Source organism: Podarcis pityusensis (genome assembly GCF_964106645.2).
Source record: "Podarcis pityusensis genome assembly, chromosome: 1".
Classification (NCBI taxonomy): domain Eukaryota; kingdom Metazoa; phylum Chordata; class Lepidosauria; order Squamata; family Lacertidae; genus Podarcis; species Podarcis pityusensis.
Genome location: NC_138028.1, coordinates 4676804 through 4692233, shown reverse-complemented (window position 1 = coordinate 4692233; position 15430 = coordinate 4676804). Strand labels below are relative to the sequence as shown.

General features: G+C 46.6%; 1 protein-coding gene and 1 long non-coding RNA gene across 2 annotated transcripts in view; both read left to right on the top strand.

Moving 5' to 3' along the window:
• LOC308470678 overlaps positions 1 to 15430 on the top strand; it is a 283172-nt gene that overhangs the window by 21077 nt on the left and 246665 nt on the right. The gene's annotated exons all lie outside the window — the stretch shown is intronic.
• RTRAF (RNA transcription, translation and transport factor) lies at positions 828 to 15405 on the top strand. Its single transcript, XM_080992945.1, has 8 exons — positions 828 to 1000; positions 3493 to 3620; positions 4839 to 4938; positions 6285 to 6371; positions 6820 to 6908; positions 11293 to 11361; positions 13253 to 13301; positions 15047 to 15405. Exons 1-8 carry the CDS (start codon positions 940 to 942, stop codon positions 15199 to 15201), a joined length of 738 nt encoding a protein of 245 aa, XP_080849071.1. The 5' UTR covers positions 828 to 939; the 3' UTR covers positions 15202 to 15405.

Below are 15430 nucleotides of genomic sequence, written 5' to 3'. Positions count from 1 at the left end.
AAGTGTGAGATCTGAAAGTTATGAGTGCCATCCTTTGGAGTGGCTTCCAGGGTGGCTCCTATAAAAATCCAACAACAAAATATAATCCAAACCAAAAAAACTATTAATTTTTTTCATGTTCTTTTGTAAAATAAAAACAAGAGTGAGCTTTAACTCCACCTGTCCAATAAATCACTCTAGAAAATGGATCAGATTTTTAAAAATCGATTTAAATCTTCATTGACATGAACTATGGAATATCCTCTTTTGAAAAATAGGGAAAACCTTTGACTCCATCCCACTAGCCAGATGCTGTTAGCAGGATTTCTTGAAACACATGCAAACAAAAGAAAAATCCAACGTTGCATTCCTGTGCACTTAAAAATCTAGGCAGCAGGCGGATATTCAACAGGGGAAGCTTTCGTCCTTCCTGTTGCCCTCCGTCTGCCTAAAAAGCCTTTAAACAAAACCTTTTTTTTAGAACAATCACTGTTGCCCCCAAACCCATGATTGTCCCCCCTGATTTTTATGGTTGGCAAAATAAAAAGTTTGAACTGGCCCCGGAATCCAGCCCTCCGCCTCCCTCTACCCGTTATAAGTCTATGGCGCCTTCCTCCTCAGCATCCCTTTCCTTCCTCACAAGCCTCCTCCACCTCTCGCCTCTATTCGCCGGGGCGTCTGTCAGTCAACGTCTTCGGCGCCTCCTTCCCGCTCGCTTCCCCTCCTCTCTTTAAGTCGCGCCCATTCTCACCTCCGGCTCGCCCCGCCCACTCGGCTCGGCACGAGCACCGATTGGCCACCGCGGGCTTATAACCCCCTCGCAGCTCCGCCCACTCCAGCCTCTGTTGCGCAGGCGCGCTCAGCCTCCCGCCGTCTTCTTCGCAGCGACTGAGGCGCTTCTCGCTGAGGCGGCGGCGGCGGCAACCGAGCCGGGCAGAGGCTCTCCCGAGGCGCGGCGCCATGTTCCGGCGGAAGCTGTCAGCGCTTGACTACCACAACCCGGCCGGGTTCAACTGCCGAGGTGAGGCGGCTAGGCCCAAACTCTCGTCGGCGCCTTTCCTCTCCGTCGTGGCCGGCGGCTCGCCCCGCAGCGCGCATGCGTGCGCACGTGGTCCCCTTAGCGCCGCCCCGTGGCCGTCTTGGCCACGCCCCTTGGCGCCTTTGGTCTTCTTCCTCGCCCCCTGCCCCCATCCCAGCTCGGTTCACACGTTACTTTGACTCGCGTGTGCTGTGCTCAATTCACGCACATTAATAATATTTTATTTATTTATTTATAAATAAATAAATAAATTTATTTATCCCCAGCCACTCTGGACGGCTTCCAACAAAACACTAAAATACAATAACTTGTTAAACATTAAAAGCTTCCCTAAACAGGGCTGCCTTCAGATGTCTTCTAAAAGTTTGGTAGTTGTTGTTCTCTTTGACATCTGCTGGGAGGGCGTTTCACAGGGCGGGTGCCACCACCAAGAAGGCCCTCTGCCTGGTTCCCTGTGACCTCACTTCTCGCAATGAGGGAACTGCCAGAAGGCCCTCGGCGCTGGACCTCAGAATGATGGGGGTGGAGACGCTCCTTCAGGTATACTGGGCCGAGGCCGTTTAGGGCTTTCAAGGTCAGCACCAACACTTTGAATTGTGCTCAGAAACATACTGGGAGCCAATGTAGGTCTTTCAAGACCGGTGTTATGTGGTCTCGGCGGCCGCTCCCAGTCACCAGTCTAGCTGCCGCATTCTGGATTAGTTGTAGTTTCCGGGTCACCTTCAAAGGTAGCCCCACGTAGAGCGCATTGCAGTAGTGCAAGCGGGAGATAACCAGAGCATGCAACACTCTGGCGAGACAGTCTGCGGGCAGGTAGGGTCTCATCCTGCATCCCAGATGGAGCTGGTAGACAGCTGCCCTGGACCATTATTATTATTATTATTATGCACCTAATTTATTATTAATGTTGCAATACATACCGTATTTTTTGCACCATAACACTCACTTTTTTCCTCCTAGAAAGTAAGGGGAAATGTCTGTGCGTGTTATGGAGCGAATGCCTACGGGTGGCAGGGGGGATCTGCTGCAGTTGTGAGCAGAGGATCCATGGTTCCCCTTCCTTCCCTCCTCCGTGGCTCGCTTTGAAACAGCAAAGCGGGAGAAGAGCCGCTGAGTGGGGAGGAGAGAGGGACAGAGAGCCTGCTTGCTTTAAAGGAGCAAAGCGGGAGAGGAGAGGAGCCTTCTCCCCTTATACCCCTCTTCTTCATTATTAGCAGCATCCTTCTCCACCCACCCCACGCGTGCTCCTTCTCCCCTTAAACCCCTCTTCTGCATTATTAGCAGCATCCTTCTCCGCACACCCCGCGCGTGCTCCTTGTCCCTTGAGTGCTTTTCCTTCCCTCCCCACTTAAAACGTGGTTACAAAGCATGGATCCACATGGATCCTCAGGATTTTTGCATTGGGCTACTCCAAACTCACTGTCAGATCACATGTCTGTGGCCACAGCATGAACCACAAAAATCATACATCCACTGTTTCATTTAGAATATTTTTTTTCTTGTTTTCCTCCTCTAAAAATTACGTGCGTGTTATGGTCGGGTGCGTGTTATAGAACGAAAAATATGGTATATTAAATCTTTACATATTGATACATATACGTTATAGTCGTAAATTCATATTTTCACATTTCATTATGCACCATCATTTATCCATTTCTTAGTTCTTGCCCTGTGTCTTCCCTCTACCCGTGTGTGACTTCCTTGTTATTATTTTGTAACTTTATTATTGAGATTGTAATTTTGTATCTTAATAAATAAATATTCAATCTTACATATCTGCTTAGCTTAATTTAACTTCCCTGTGTGGTGCGCTCAGTGGTCAGTCGAGGGAAGTGCTCTGATACAGTTTATTATTATTATTATTATTATTATTATTGCTATTGGATGGTGCATGCTATAATTATAGTATTGGAATGTGATTTTTTTGTATGTTGTTATATTTCCTATTGTTTTGTTAGGTTATGAAATTGGTTCTGTGTTATTTTGCTATGATATGAAATTGTTTTTGTAGTGTTTGTTTGAAATGAATCTGTTTCTTTGTTGTAAGCCAATTTGAACATGTTTTTTGGGTGCAAAAGCTGCATACAAATAAAATGAATGAATGAAATGAAATATATTTTCTTTTAATGTGTTCAAGGGTCTTCTGGTACATCCTCTGTTAGTCTGCTTTGTTTTCTTTATGCAGTTCACCCTTCAGCCCAGGGCTTTCCAAACTGTGTGTCGCAACACGTTAAGTGTGTCAGCTGCTGTGTGTGGGGGTGTCACGCAAACGCTCCCTGCTTTCCTGGAAAGGGGTTAGTTTAACCTCCGGTTTGCTAACAAAACTAAATTACAAAATGATGCTTGTCTAAAAAGTGTGTCACCGACATGAAAAGTTTGGAAAGCTCTGTAGTGGCATAAATCCTTGGGTGGATTCAATGACTTGGGATAGACTTTGACATCATCAATGTGACTTTATTAATCTGTTATCACAGATGAAACTGAATTTCGAAACTTTATTGTTTGGCTTGAAGACCAGAAAATCAGACACTACAAAATTGAAGACAGAGGGAATCTGAGAAACATCCACAATGCTGCAGAATGGACAAAGTCCTTTGAAAAGGTAGTACTTCTTGAAACCTTAGTTGATGCTAACAGTTATTATTTCCGGTCTGGAAATGCTTATCAGTGTGATCTGTCAGTGGCAGCTCCTGCCCCAAGACCCTTTGCTGTGAACAATGTCACATGACCATGTTTGTGCTTCTGCATTCCTTTGCTTTCTTGCAGAGGCAAAATGCCCAATTCACCATTTCTTTGAGAACATAAGCAGAGCTGTGCTGGATCAGGCAAAAGGGACCATCTAGATCAGCGGTTCTCAACCTGTAGGCCCCCAGATGTTGTTGAACTACAACTCCCATCACCCCTAGCTAGCAAGGCCAGAGCTCAGGGATGATGGGAGTTGTAGTCCAACGACATCTGGGGACCTACAGGTTGAGAACCGCTGATCTACACCATGGGAAGGCAAACTAAGGGCCGGGCCAATCGCCTTCTAAATCCGGCCCGTGGACAGTCTAGGCATCAGCGTGTTTTTTACATGAGTAGAATGTGTGCTTTTATTTAAAATGAATCTCTGGGTTATTTGTGGGGCATAGGAATTCGTTCATTCCACACACACACACCCCAAAAAATATAGTCCGGCCCCCCACAAGGTCTGAGGGTCAGTGGACCGGCCCCCTGCTGAAAAAGTTTGCTGACCCCTGAAGACAGCATCGCTGTGGCCAGACAGGTACCCCAATTGGAAACCCAAAAGCAGGACCCAAATGCAAGACCACCCTCCCCTCCAGCAGTTCCCAGCAGCTGATATTCAGAAGCATTTATTGCCTCTGACAACAGGTGTAGAACATACCCATCATGGCTTGTAGCCATTGAGAGCCTTTTCCTTTATCTGTGTTAGATTTATATTCCACCTTTCTTCCATGATGAAGTTCAAGGTGGTTCAAGGTGGCATAGATGAGGTTCCCAAGTGATCTCCCATTCTGGCATTGGCCAGGCGTGTTTAGCTGCAGACAAATTGTTGCAGGCCCAAGGCAAGGGTGTGGTTTGTGTATGCAGTTTGTGTGTTGGCCCTTACAAACAGATAAATGTTAGGTTTACCCAGGCGAGGAAGAGCAGCAGCAGCAATTTTCTGTTTCTGCCCCCCTCCTCAATTCCTTAGTGCTACCCTCCAAGTCAAGATGCCCATTGCCTGGGAAGCTGCTCTCCCAGACAAACCTGCAGTGTTTGTTAATTTCTTATGAATCATTGAAGGTTCTTAGCTCAATCTTCTTCTTATTTTTCACAGTACCTTAAAGATGTGAATTGTCCCTTCAACATCCAAGAGCGACAAGAAACAATTGACTGGCTTTTGGGACTGGCAGTTAGGCTTGAGTATGGGGACAACGGTATGTTTGACTTTTCACTCTCCCTTGTCTTCAAAGGCAGTATAGATCCCTTTCCTTTACAGTTCTGTTTTTCAAGCTGAGCCAGAAAGAGGCCAGAAAGCACGTGCCAATTAACAATGTAATTTACTCTTAATTTGTGGCTGTAGTTTTTTAAGGTACATAAAGGGAATACTCCTTTATTTCATTCCAAGGCTAGAGTCTTTAAAAGGGCAACACCTTGCCTCAGAGTGAGTGTCGTTGATCTCAATAAAATGTGCCTTAGGGAGAAATGCCCAGGATTGTGCTGTAACTCTTCTGTTACGGCTTAAGCTTTATTTCTTACTTTCTCAGTTGCCCGAACAGTGTTGAATCTCGTGCCATTGCTGCAAGAGGTGTAGGGTGAAGGGAACTCACACAAGGCGACATTAAAAGATAAAGGGGTCTGAATGCGGAGAGACTTCACATGTCTATATCGCTTGGAAGTTAGCAGGATTCAGTCGCTAGACATCAGCGAGGCCACGGAAGCTAGAGGCTCAAGCACACCCAAACTTTTCCAGTTCAGAATAAGTCTGTCGTGTAAGGCTGTAATCTTGAACAAATCAATTTGGAAGCCACCTGAGTTCTGTCATCATCAGTGGGAAATTGACTTGAGAGAAGTGGGCTTGAGAGTCCAGAGATTTTTGACTCACAGTTTTGCCCTTGATTATCCGCAAGCCTGTGTTTTCTATCACACTCAGTTACTACATGTGACAGACACTCAGGATTGGGAGCCTGGCTCTCTGTCAAATAGCTGCAAGGGGGGAAACATGAACTCTTTCCCTGCCCCCAATAGCTTTTTCTCTGAAACCACCACCCCAGCTATTGCTGTTGGGGTTTTTTTAACCTGGCCAGCCCACGGAATCCAGGGTTTGCAAGGAACAGCAAAAGAGAGTAGAGGAAAGTTTTAAGGGCACATAAATTCCCTTTGCCTGCCTGCCAGTTCTCCACTTTGCCAGTTTGCAACTCTTTGCTGATACCCACATTGGGTTCTTTGCCAAATGTATAGTTTTGGCCTCACGTTTCCCTGCGTTTGGGCCGTGCTTCTCAGTTTCCTGCATTGTTCAGAAAATCTGTTGTTTTCTTTCCATGTTCAGCTGCTACTTAAGTGTCATCATTTTTATTAGCAATTGACAAGCTTCTGACGCGAAGGCTGCGGGCGTCTTGGACAGCTGCTGCCGTTCTGTGCACATGCTGTTCTCACGGAGAAGAATAGTTCAGTGCCTGTTTCCTTTGTTGGCCTGGGGCTGCTTCCTTTCATTTTTAGCTCATCCATAGTCCTCTAAAACCCCTTTGTCACTCACGGGCCAGAACGGCTTTTGTTTCAACAGCTGACAAGTATAAGGACTCCACGCCTGAGGGGGCGAAGAACGCAGAGAATGCATCTAAAAATGCAGAACCCCTCATCAACCTGGATGGTGAGTGAAAAAGCCACCGTATTTCATGCCGCGAAACAGGAGAGTGTCTCCAGGGCCAAATTCCCTTGGGGGTTGGTAATCTTTCAGGACTTGCGTGCAGGCAGTGGGTGGGGCCGAAGCCAGCGGTGGGAGGGGCCAGGGCCAAAAGTGGGCGGGACCATCCTTTCTCCCCACACACCTTCCCCAGGCTGCCAGGAAAGGGATAAATCGCTTTTACCAAAGGTCTGAACACCAGGAGATCCCCTCCCCGCCAATTCCTTCAGTTGCTCCATCCATCTCCGCTTTCTTCCGGGCTTCCCCCACCTGCATGAAATTAGGCTAAGAGCCACAGGTTCCCCCCTCTTGCTGTAAAAGGTGGCACCTGGATTAAGCAATTCCAAAGAAAATTTCATGCTGTTATTATTTTCGAGGGGAATCAACTTGTGTGTGTGCGTGTGCTTTTCCACAGTAAACAACCCTGACTTTAAGGCTGGTGTGATGGCTTTGGCGAACCTCCTTCAGATCCAGCGTCATGATGACTATTTGGTGATGCTCAAGGTTAGCTCATTAGCAGCCTGTTATTTCTTCATAAATACAAACTGCAGTAGATTAAAAGTGGTTTTTTAAATGGTTTGTACAAGCATGCTGACCACTCTCCTTCCCCCAAAAAAGATGCTAAACGTGTTAATTTTTTTATTTTAATTGGTAGCCTAGAATGAGTTTGGGGTGAGAGGTTTTGAAGAGGAAGGGGACTTGTAGGGCATATTGTCCAGCCTCTGTCCTTCACCCTTCACGAATCACTGACGTTTTCGAAAGTCCTCTCTTTAGCTACTCCTGCACACCTTTCAGTGGCAGGATAATTACTTATTCCAATTACCAACTGCATTTAAAGCTAGGAAGCCATTCCTAATGTTGATCTTCACGCTACCATCCTGTCATTGAAAGGGGTGCTTAAACATATATTTTAAAAAACTTCCTGCCATAAGAGCAGTTCATCTAAGAGAGAGCTTCAGAAGTTTCCCAAGTAACTGACTCCTGAGTTGTGCATCTCAGGCCAGAGTGTGTTTACTCACAAGTAAGCCCTGCCAGCTTCATTCTGTGGGACTTACTCAGGAGTAAATGTGCTGTGGCCCGGCTCCTGCTTCAGGTAAATGTAGGTTTGCTGTGAGGTGGGTGGCCCTTGCATTGAGGCTCCTGGTCTCTCTGCCCTTTAAAGGTAAAGGGACCCCTGACTATTAGGTCCAGTCGTGACCAACTCTGGGGTTGCGGTGCTCATCTCGCTTTATTGGCTGAGGGAGTCGGCGTACAGCTTCCGGGTCATGTGGCCAGCATGACTAAGTCACTTCTGGCGAACCAGAGCAGCGCACGGAAATGCCGTTTACCTTCCCGCCGGAGCGGTACCTATTGATCTACTTGCACTTTGACGTGCTTTCGAACTGCTGGGTTGGCAGGAGCAGGGACCGAGCAACGGGAGCTCACCCCGTCGCGGGGATTTGAACCGCTGACCTTTTGATCGGCAAGTCCTAGGCTCTGTGGTTTAACCCACAGCTCCACCCGCGTCCCTTTACTGAGGCACAAATAGTAAAGACCCCCTGGAGGAACTTTGGTAGCCTTGGAAACAAGCACAGCAGTTGATTGTGCTATGGCCGTAATTTCTCTGTTGATATTTGGTGCTGCCTTTTCCCCATGGAAAGAGATAGAAGCAAAACTTGTTGACCATGTCAGAAGACTGGGCACAGGCAGAAGTAATTGATGACCAGAAGTTCTCCTTTCTGGCATCGGTTCTTTAAAGTCCATCTTTGTTGCAACGGCAGACTTTGAAATATAGCTAAGGTCCCGAGGTCTGTGCAGGGTGTCCGAGTCAGCACAAAACAAAAGGAGTTTGTCAGAATTCCAAGCTCATCTTTAGCCATGTGATAGTTGTGATTTATGACTGTGGGACCTGCATGGGTGATGTACCCAGCGCCTCCACGGTCATTCAATCATCCATTCACACTTGTATGGAGGCCTAGCCTATATGGCCAACCTAAATATTTATATGCAGATAATGTGTGTTTAAATCCTAGAGGTTGCTTTGTTTAGGGGAAAGCAGTTCTGGGAGAGTAGTTTAGAGCAGAGAAGAGGCCAAATAGTGGCATTCCTGACATTTTTTCCACACTCTATTTTTTTTTTTAATGATATTTATTGAGAATTTTAAGATTACAAAGAAAGAAGGAAAAAACAAGAGAAAGAGAAAAAGAAAGAAAAAAAGTAGATAAAAGTAACAATTAAACAATACAAATCAGTAAAAACCAAAGTCAAAAAGAAAAAACAAAACACACAATACATCAAAATCAAAAAGCCAAAAATAAACAAAAAATTTAAAAACAAATCCAATATTCCCAGATCCTTAACTGTCATTACCTTATTTCATCGACCTCCTCACACCTCCCTTTTTTGTATTCTAGTTGTTAATTATCTCAGCAAATCCTTTCCATCTTTCATAATATTCTGTCATTAAATTACCTTAATCTATTTTAACCTTATCTTACCATAAAAAACCCTAAAACTTAAAACTTAAATCTTATTTATAACAAATTCTCTTAACCATAACATATTCTTACATGATTCTTTTTAACATTTCTGCTAAAGCCAAATAATTTCATTCCAACATTTTTCTAATACTCATTAATTTTACGATACTTTTCTAAATGAATTTTTAAAACTTTCTTCCAATCTTCATCCATTGTCTCTTCTTCCTGGTCTCAGGTTTTGTCAGTCCTTTCTATCCCATCCATCTAGTCCATCAACCTGGTGACCTTATGTCCGAGGCTCTTAAGTTTCTTCCATGTCCCTTCCGCTGGTCTTCTTCATATTTATACCTGTACTTTACTTTGTCTTCTGCTCCTTTCACTCGGGGAGACTCCAGCTTGACAATATTTTTGTCCCTTCTCGACAAGTCAGCCCCTTTTCCATAGTCAACGCTGAAATCCATGTGGTATTTAAAGGCATGTTTCAAGGTCCCTCCAAAGTTAAAGGCCCCCACAACTCCGAGCTCCCCCTGACCCAAAGCCAGACTTGGGTCAAAACATCCCTGCATAGGGGGGTCTATCCAGCCCCCCGTCTCCAAGCCAAACTGGACTCCATCTCTCCAAATCTGACTTTTTCCAGGTTCATTCGTCGAATCCAACAACTCATATTCCTGCTGGGCCACAGTTCCCTCCATCTCTGCCTCCCGAGGTCCAGCAACAACCTCCTCCCTCATCTGATCTGTCAAAGCACATTCCTGGATTAATTCCTGAGTGGGTTCTATATAGGTACCCACTGCCTGTCCAAAATTTCCGATCGCAACAGTCATCAAATCCATCTTCTCATGTAACTGTTCCAATAAAGCACTTGTCTTGCAAAAGGCAAGCACCAGAGCCTCCTAGTACATTCTTGTTCAAGGTCGAAGTCTGGTCCCACGATCTTAATCTATTGCAGCTGCAAAGCTCCCCAGTTCGGTTTTAATAACAGTTTCACAAGCTCCCTCTAGGGGAAACAATTTCTATTTGTATCCATCTTTTTTTCTTTTTTTTTAAAGCAGATCTAGCAACAAAGTTTTCCTTTTTCAGATATTTTGGCAATATTTTGTTCCTTTTAAATGCGAAGGGGAACAATGGAATCAATATGTTTCTCTTCTTTTAACTATCTGTCAAAAATGTTTGTCCATAGTCAATGAACTTCCCCAGAACGTCTGTCCTGACACCCCGCTCCCAGGTTCAAGACGGTGGAAAATTGCCTTTCTTTACTCTCTATTCTGCAGGTTTAAACAGTCTAAAAAAGGTTCCCCCCTCTTCTCCTGCTTCCAAGGGGGGTTCAGTAATTTTAAATGATGAAAATTTGATCCTTTACAGACGACTTTCTAAACTCTAGCTTGCCGTGTCTTTGCTTCAATCTATCTACAAAAGCGGAAGGCGGACTTCCTGTTTAGACCTTCCCGCTTCAGTCCCAAATTAAAAAAAAATTCTTAATCCAATTTTCCGTTCTACTCACGGGCAGTTGTTTAAAATCCAGTTGTCCACAGGAAAAAGTCAGCGCTCTCCGGCAACAGCAATGCGGCTTCACTCCGTGAAAGAAGCAGTCGATTCAAAGCACCGCGCCACTCACCCCATGTTACTCCGGATCCCCGAAAACCGAGTTTCCCCGCGAGTAGGGGGGGGGCGCAAAGGTGCCAGCCAAATCCCACGTCCACAGGCTTCTCCTGCCTGTGGTTTTTAATGGGTCTCCGCCTCGCCGTGGCAGTTCAGACCCTGTTTTCCATGGAGCGGATTCCTCCAGATCGGAGGAAATCCGCCATTGCCAGAGGCGCCAACCCGGAAGTCCCATTTTTTCCACACTCTAAATCATCCCTCTGCAAACTGGTTTTCCCTCTGTAGGTTCTGGGTACACGTGGAAATACAGCTGGTGGGGAAATGTACATCGCCGCTTGGTCACTCACAGTCACCTCAACCATGAACAAATGCTGTCTTCGGGATTTTTTAAAATGCACGTTTACTGTTTGTGACAGCTTGTTTGGCCTGAGAGGCAGCAGCTTAAGGGGCAAGAGCTTTTGTGCCTGAAAAATCTCACCCGTTATTTCCTCACTCCCACCTCTGCTCCCAGGAGCTACTGCAGAATCAAATATGGCCAAGTGGAGGAAAAGGAAAGGGAGTGTATTCCATTACTAGGGTCAGTTGAAACAAAACTTGGCCACCTCTTAAGAAGGCACAATCTTGGAAGACAGCGCTGACTTTTTTTGGTGTAAGTTCTTCACAGTAAGGAACTCCCTCGCCCCCTCCAGTTTAGGCACCATATGCCCTGATCTCATTGCATCATTTGCCACCGTATGTCATGCTGGCTTCTGTAAGCTCTTCCAGATCATCCTGGGCCAGAGGGATCCCCCAGCACTTACATGGGCTTTCGCCTTCTTTTTCCTTCCCAGGCAATTCGCATCTTGGTTCAGGAGCGTTTGAGTCAGGAGGCTGTTGCCAAGGCAAATCAGTCCAAAGAGGTATGTCTAACTCTCTGTCTCTGTACAGCCGGTGAACCCTTTGCCTCAATTACGGCCACTTTCAATGGCTTGAAAGCCCTCTGCGTTAATAAAGCTGGCAGGGTCTGAAACCAGCAACAGCCCAGGCGATCCTGCGCAGAAAGGATGCAGAGAGAAGGCCGCCTTTCAGAAGTAGCCACATTACATGACAGTTACCTTAAATGAAAAGCACCTCTTTTCAGAGAGGTGCCTTCTACACCTAAACATAGTAAAGGTAAAGGGGCCCCTGACCATTAGGTCCAGTCGTGGCCAACTCTGGGGTTGCGGCGCTCATCTCGCTTTATTGGCCGAGGGAGCCGGCGTACAGCTTCCGGGTCATGTGGCCAGCATGACTAAGCCGCTTCTGGCAAACCAGAGCAGCACACGGAAACGCCGTTTACCTTCCCGCTGGAGTGGTACCTATTTATCTACTTGCACTTTTGATGTGCTTTCGAACTGCTAGGTTGGCAGGAGCAGGGACTGAGCAACGGGAGCTCCCCCTCACGGGGATTTGAACTGCCGACCTTCTGATTGGCAAGTCCTAGGCTCTGTGGTTTAACCCACAGCGCCACCCGCGTCCACACCTATACATAGTTGGTGTGAATGAGCTAAAAGCACTCAGAAACTCCTGTGGCACAAGCTGCTTTTAGCAGCTCATGGATTTGCATAGGAGTGCCATGGGCACAGCCCCTCTCCAGAGCTGTGGAGCTAAATAAATGCCGTATTTTTCCGTGTATAAGACTAGGTTTCCCTCCCTAAAAAATAATGTCAAAAATTAGGGGGCGTCTTATACTCTGGGCCATCTCCCCCCATTTTCTTAAATCTGAGTCACCCAAAATAGGGAGCATCTTATACACGGCGTCTTACAGATGGGGAAATATGGTAGTTCTGTAATTGAACAAAAGGATTGCTGGAATTAATGCATCCATGAAAATAGTCAGACCAGGGGCGCAGCAGGCAGCCCACAGCGGAGTGCATTCAGAGAGGGAAGCGTCACACTGTGTTCTGCTGTTTTAACATCTCTTACTGAGATCAGCCGCTGGCAGAGTAGGTGGAGGTCAGCTGATAAAATTCTTCCTAGGCAACTCAGTGGCTGCTGAGCAGCTGGCTGCGCTCAGAGACCACATTGCCGATTAATCTCGCTTGACAGGTTCCCTCGTGGCAACTTGCCCTGTGCGAGAATAATGCCAGAGCCCTTCTCTTGTCTCCTGCCTGAGACCACCAGACCCATGAACCTTGGGCGGTAGCAGCGAAGGCTATGAGCCCGATGCAGTAGATTAGCTGGAAATTAGCTGATAAAGGGGAACCGGTTTTAATTGGGGAAGATGTTGGGTTTTTTGCTTCTTGCTATGAAATCGCACGTGGCACTTGTAACAAGTAGGGGTACGTACGTGTGGTGTTTTGACTTGCAAGTCCTCTCTAGCTTCCGTATCTTAAAAGCTGCGGGGGAAATCACAAATCAGGTCCAGCTTGCAGACTTCCAAAAGGCATCTGTGAGAATAGGCCATTGGACTTGATGGACCTTTGGATTTGATTCTGTAGGCTTGTCTTGTGTTCTTAAAAGACATGGAATCATCAAACAGCCCCTTTGTGGAATAAATTAATTTAAACTTCTAAGCGTCTTCCTTTCCAAGGGCCTTAGCTTCTGAGGCCACAATCCTGCCCACCACATGTTGGGAGAGTTGCTCGGTTGAAATCTTTGGAAGCAGAAGTGAGGAAATGCTGGTCATCAAAGTAGCTAGCAACTGGAGCGTCTTATTTTAGGATTTGCAGGACTTGAGTTGAGTAAGTGGAATCAACAGCACTGATGACTTGGATAGATTCGGTTGTTGAAGAGAAGGCATAACACTTTTCTCCGTTTTCTTTCCCCAAGGGCTTGCCTGTCACCTTGGACAAGCACATTCTTGGCTTTGACACAGGAGGTAAGAGAGTGCGCTTCAATAGAGCAAATGTTCTTTGGGGGGCGTTTCTGTGCACATCCTTTGAAGAGACCATGTTTTGCATGCTTGGCAAGTTTGGATGCATGATCATCATGTTGTGTGTAAGATTGTCACAAAGCATGTCGCACTTTCCTCTTGCCCTGCTGCGAACAGGATTTGTATTTTAATCAGTGTCCTGCTGTTACCAAGAACTGTTAGGGAACATTGAGTGGCCACCCTCCTCTCATCCTTACATACTTGGGAGAAAATACTCTCTCTGTGAGAGTAACTTACTAAAACTATTTCAATTAAATTAGTGGAGAGAACACTTCAAGGAGGGCGTAATCCGTAGTCCTGGGTCAGGGCTAGCCCTCCTTTGGAGGCACAGAACACCTGGGAAAAGGGTAGTTTATGGGGGAAATAGGAACCCAAGGGAACGGGAGCATATTTCCTGTTTCTTTTCCCCCCATCCTGCCCAAGGCAGGGCAAGTTGAAGACCTCTCTAATCAGTGTTGGATTTGTGATGGCATCTCACCCCGATTTAGGGAGAAGGGAGCCCAGGAAGAGCTAGTTCCAGAAAGGAGTGAGTGTGATGCCCTTCTCTCTCCCGCTTTTAAAGCCAGTGTTGGATCAGTGCCCCTCCCAGCTCCTCAAATGCATGGGAACCGTGTAAGGAGATGCCACTATGTTCACCTGCAACTGGTGGAGAAACATTGGCCTAGAGAGGCGTGTTCACAAGCCAGAGTTCAGCCCCTGAGATTTTACTCGCCTTCTGGTATGGGATGCTGCACTGGCGCTCTGCCCGTCTTTTGGGAGCTGGGCACCAGGGGATATGGGGCCTTTGCTAGCCAAAGAAGACCTGCAGTCCATCCAGGTGTGTCTTTCCATTATCACCCAGCCTCAAGCTGGCAACCCAGCCAGATCAGCAGGGAATAAATATTTTAACTATTATTATTATCCTTGCTTTAGTTCACTGTGGCGCTCTGTGGCAGTGCTACAATTTGTGGACATCCAGTTTAGCATGGAAGGGTACTTCTTCACACAGCACTAAATAAATTATGGAAGAGGTAGAGATGGCCAAAGTTGGAGGACTTTAAAAGAATAAGGCTGTCAATGGTTGGGTTCCCTCTACTGTCGGAGGCACCATTCCTCTGAATAGGGAGGTTTTTAATGTCTGATGTTTTATCACTCTTTTATTATTATTATTATTATCATTCTGTTGGGAGCTGCCCAGAGTGGCTGGGGAAACCCAGCCAGATGGGCGGGGTCTATATAATAAATTATGATGATGAATATCAGTGGCTGGGAATAACAGTGGGGAGAGCATTATTGCACTCACGTCCTGCTTGCGAGCTTCCCATTGGGACACCTGCTTGGCCACTGTGAGAACAGGATTCGGCCCTAGACTGGCCTTTGGCTAGATCCAGAAGCAAAGCTCTTCTTAATGTCCTTGTCTGTAAGGCTCTCCCATATCGGTCTTTACAGCCACAGCAAGTTCTGTAACCTTCCCGCAGTTTGCCTTCACCCCCAAAGGTGCCATCCTCCATTGTCTCCCGAGAGAGACTGATGCAAGGGTTGCTTCAGCTGCTCTTGGCCTGAGGCGTCATCAAGCCCCCTTGTCTTGTGGAAGAAAGAAAGAAAGTTTCAGGGCAGCTGACTGAGCTTAAGCACTTAGGGCTCGGCTCCAAAAGTAATGGCGAACTAAAGCTTGATCAGCCCTTTCCTTTTCCTCTTCCCTTCCGCCCCAGATGCCGTTCTCAACGAGGCCGCCCAGATCCTCCGCCTACTGCATATAGAAGAGCTCCGCGAGCTGCAGACGAAGATCAACGAAGCCATCGTAGCGGTCCAGGCGATTATTGCCGATCCAAAAACTGACCACAGACTGGGCAAGGTGGGGAGATGAGCAAGCAGGCAGGTTCCTGGCTCCCCAGCTGCTGCTGCTGCTGCTGGCCTCGCCCTTCGGGGAACTCCTCCAAGCTGAACCTCGCATGCAGTTGAGAAAAAAAGGATACGGCTGCCGTGTTTGGAAAGAAAACAAGGGCAGCTGCCAGCACATCCGCTCCATATCATTTTTTCTTTACGTGAATAAAAGCTTGGATTAAACCGATCCAAACCGTCATCCTTTAGTGCGA

Bases quoted from the DNA above. Each gene is read 5' to 3' on its own strand.
- RTRAF (XM_080992945.1), top strand. From the start codon at position 940: ATGTTCCGGCGGAAGCTGTCAGCGCTTGACTACCACAACCCGGCCGGG. The intron at 6,372-6,819 runs GTGAGTGAAAAA...GCTTTTCCACAG, and splicing joins ACCCCTCATCAACCTGGATG to TAAACAACCCTGACTTTAAG. The intron at 13,302-15,046 runs GTAAGAGAGTGC...CTTCCGCCCCAG, and splicing joins TCTTGGCTTTGACACAGGAG to ATGCCGTTCTCAACGAGGCC.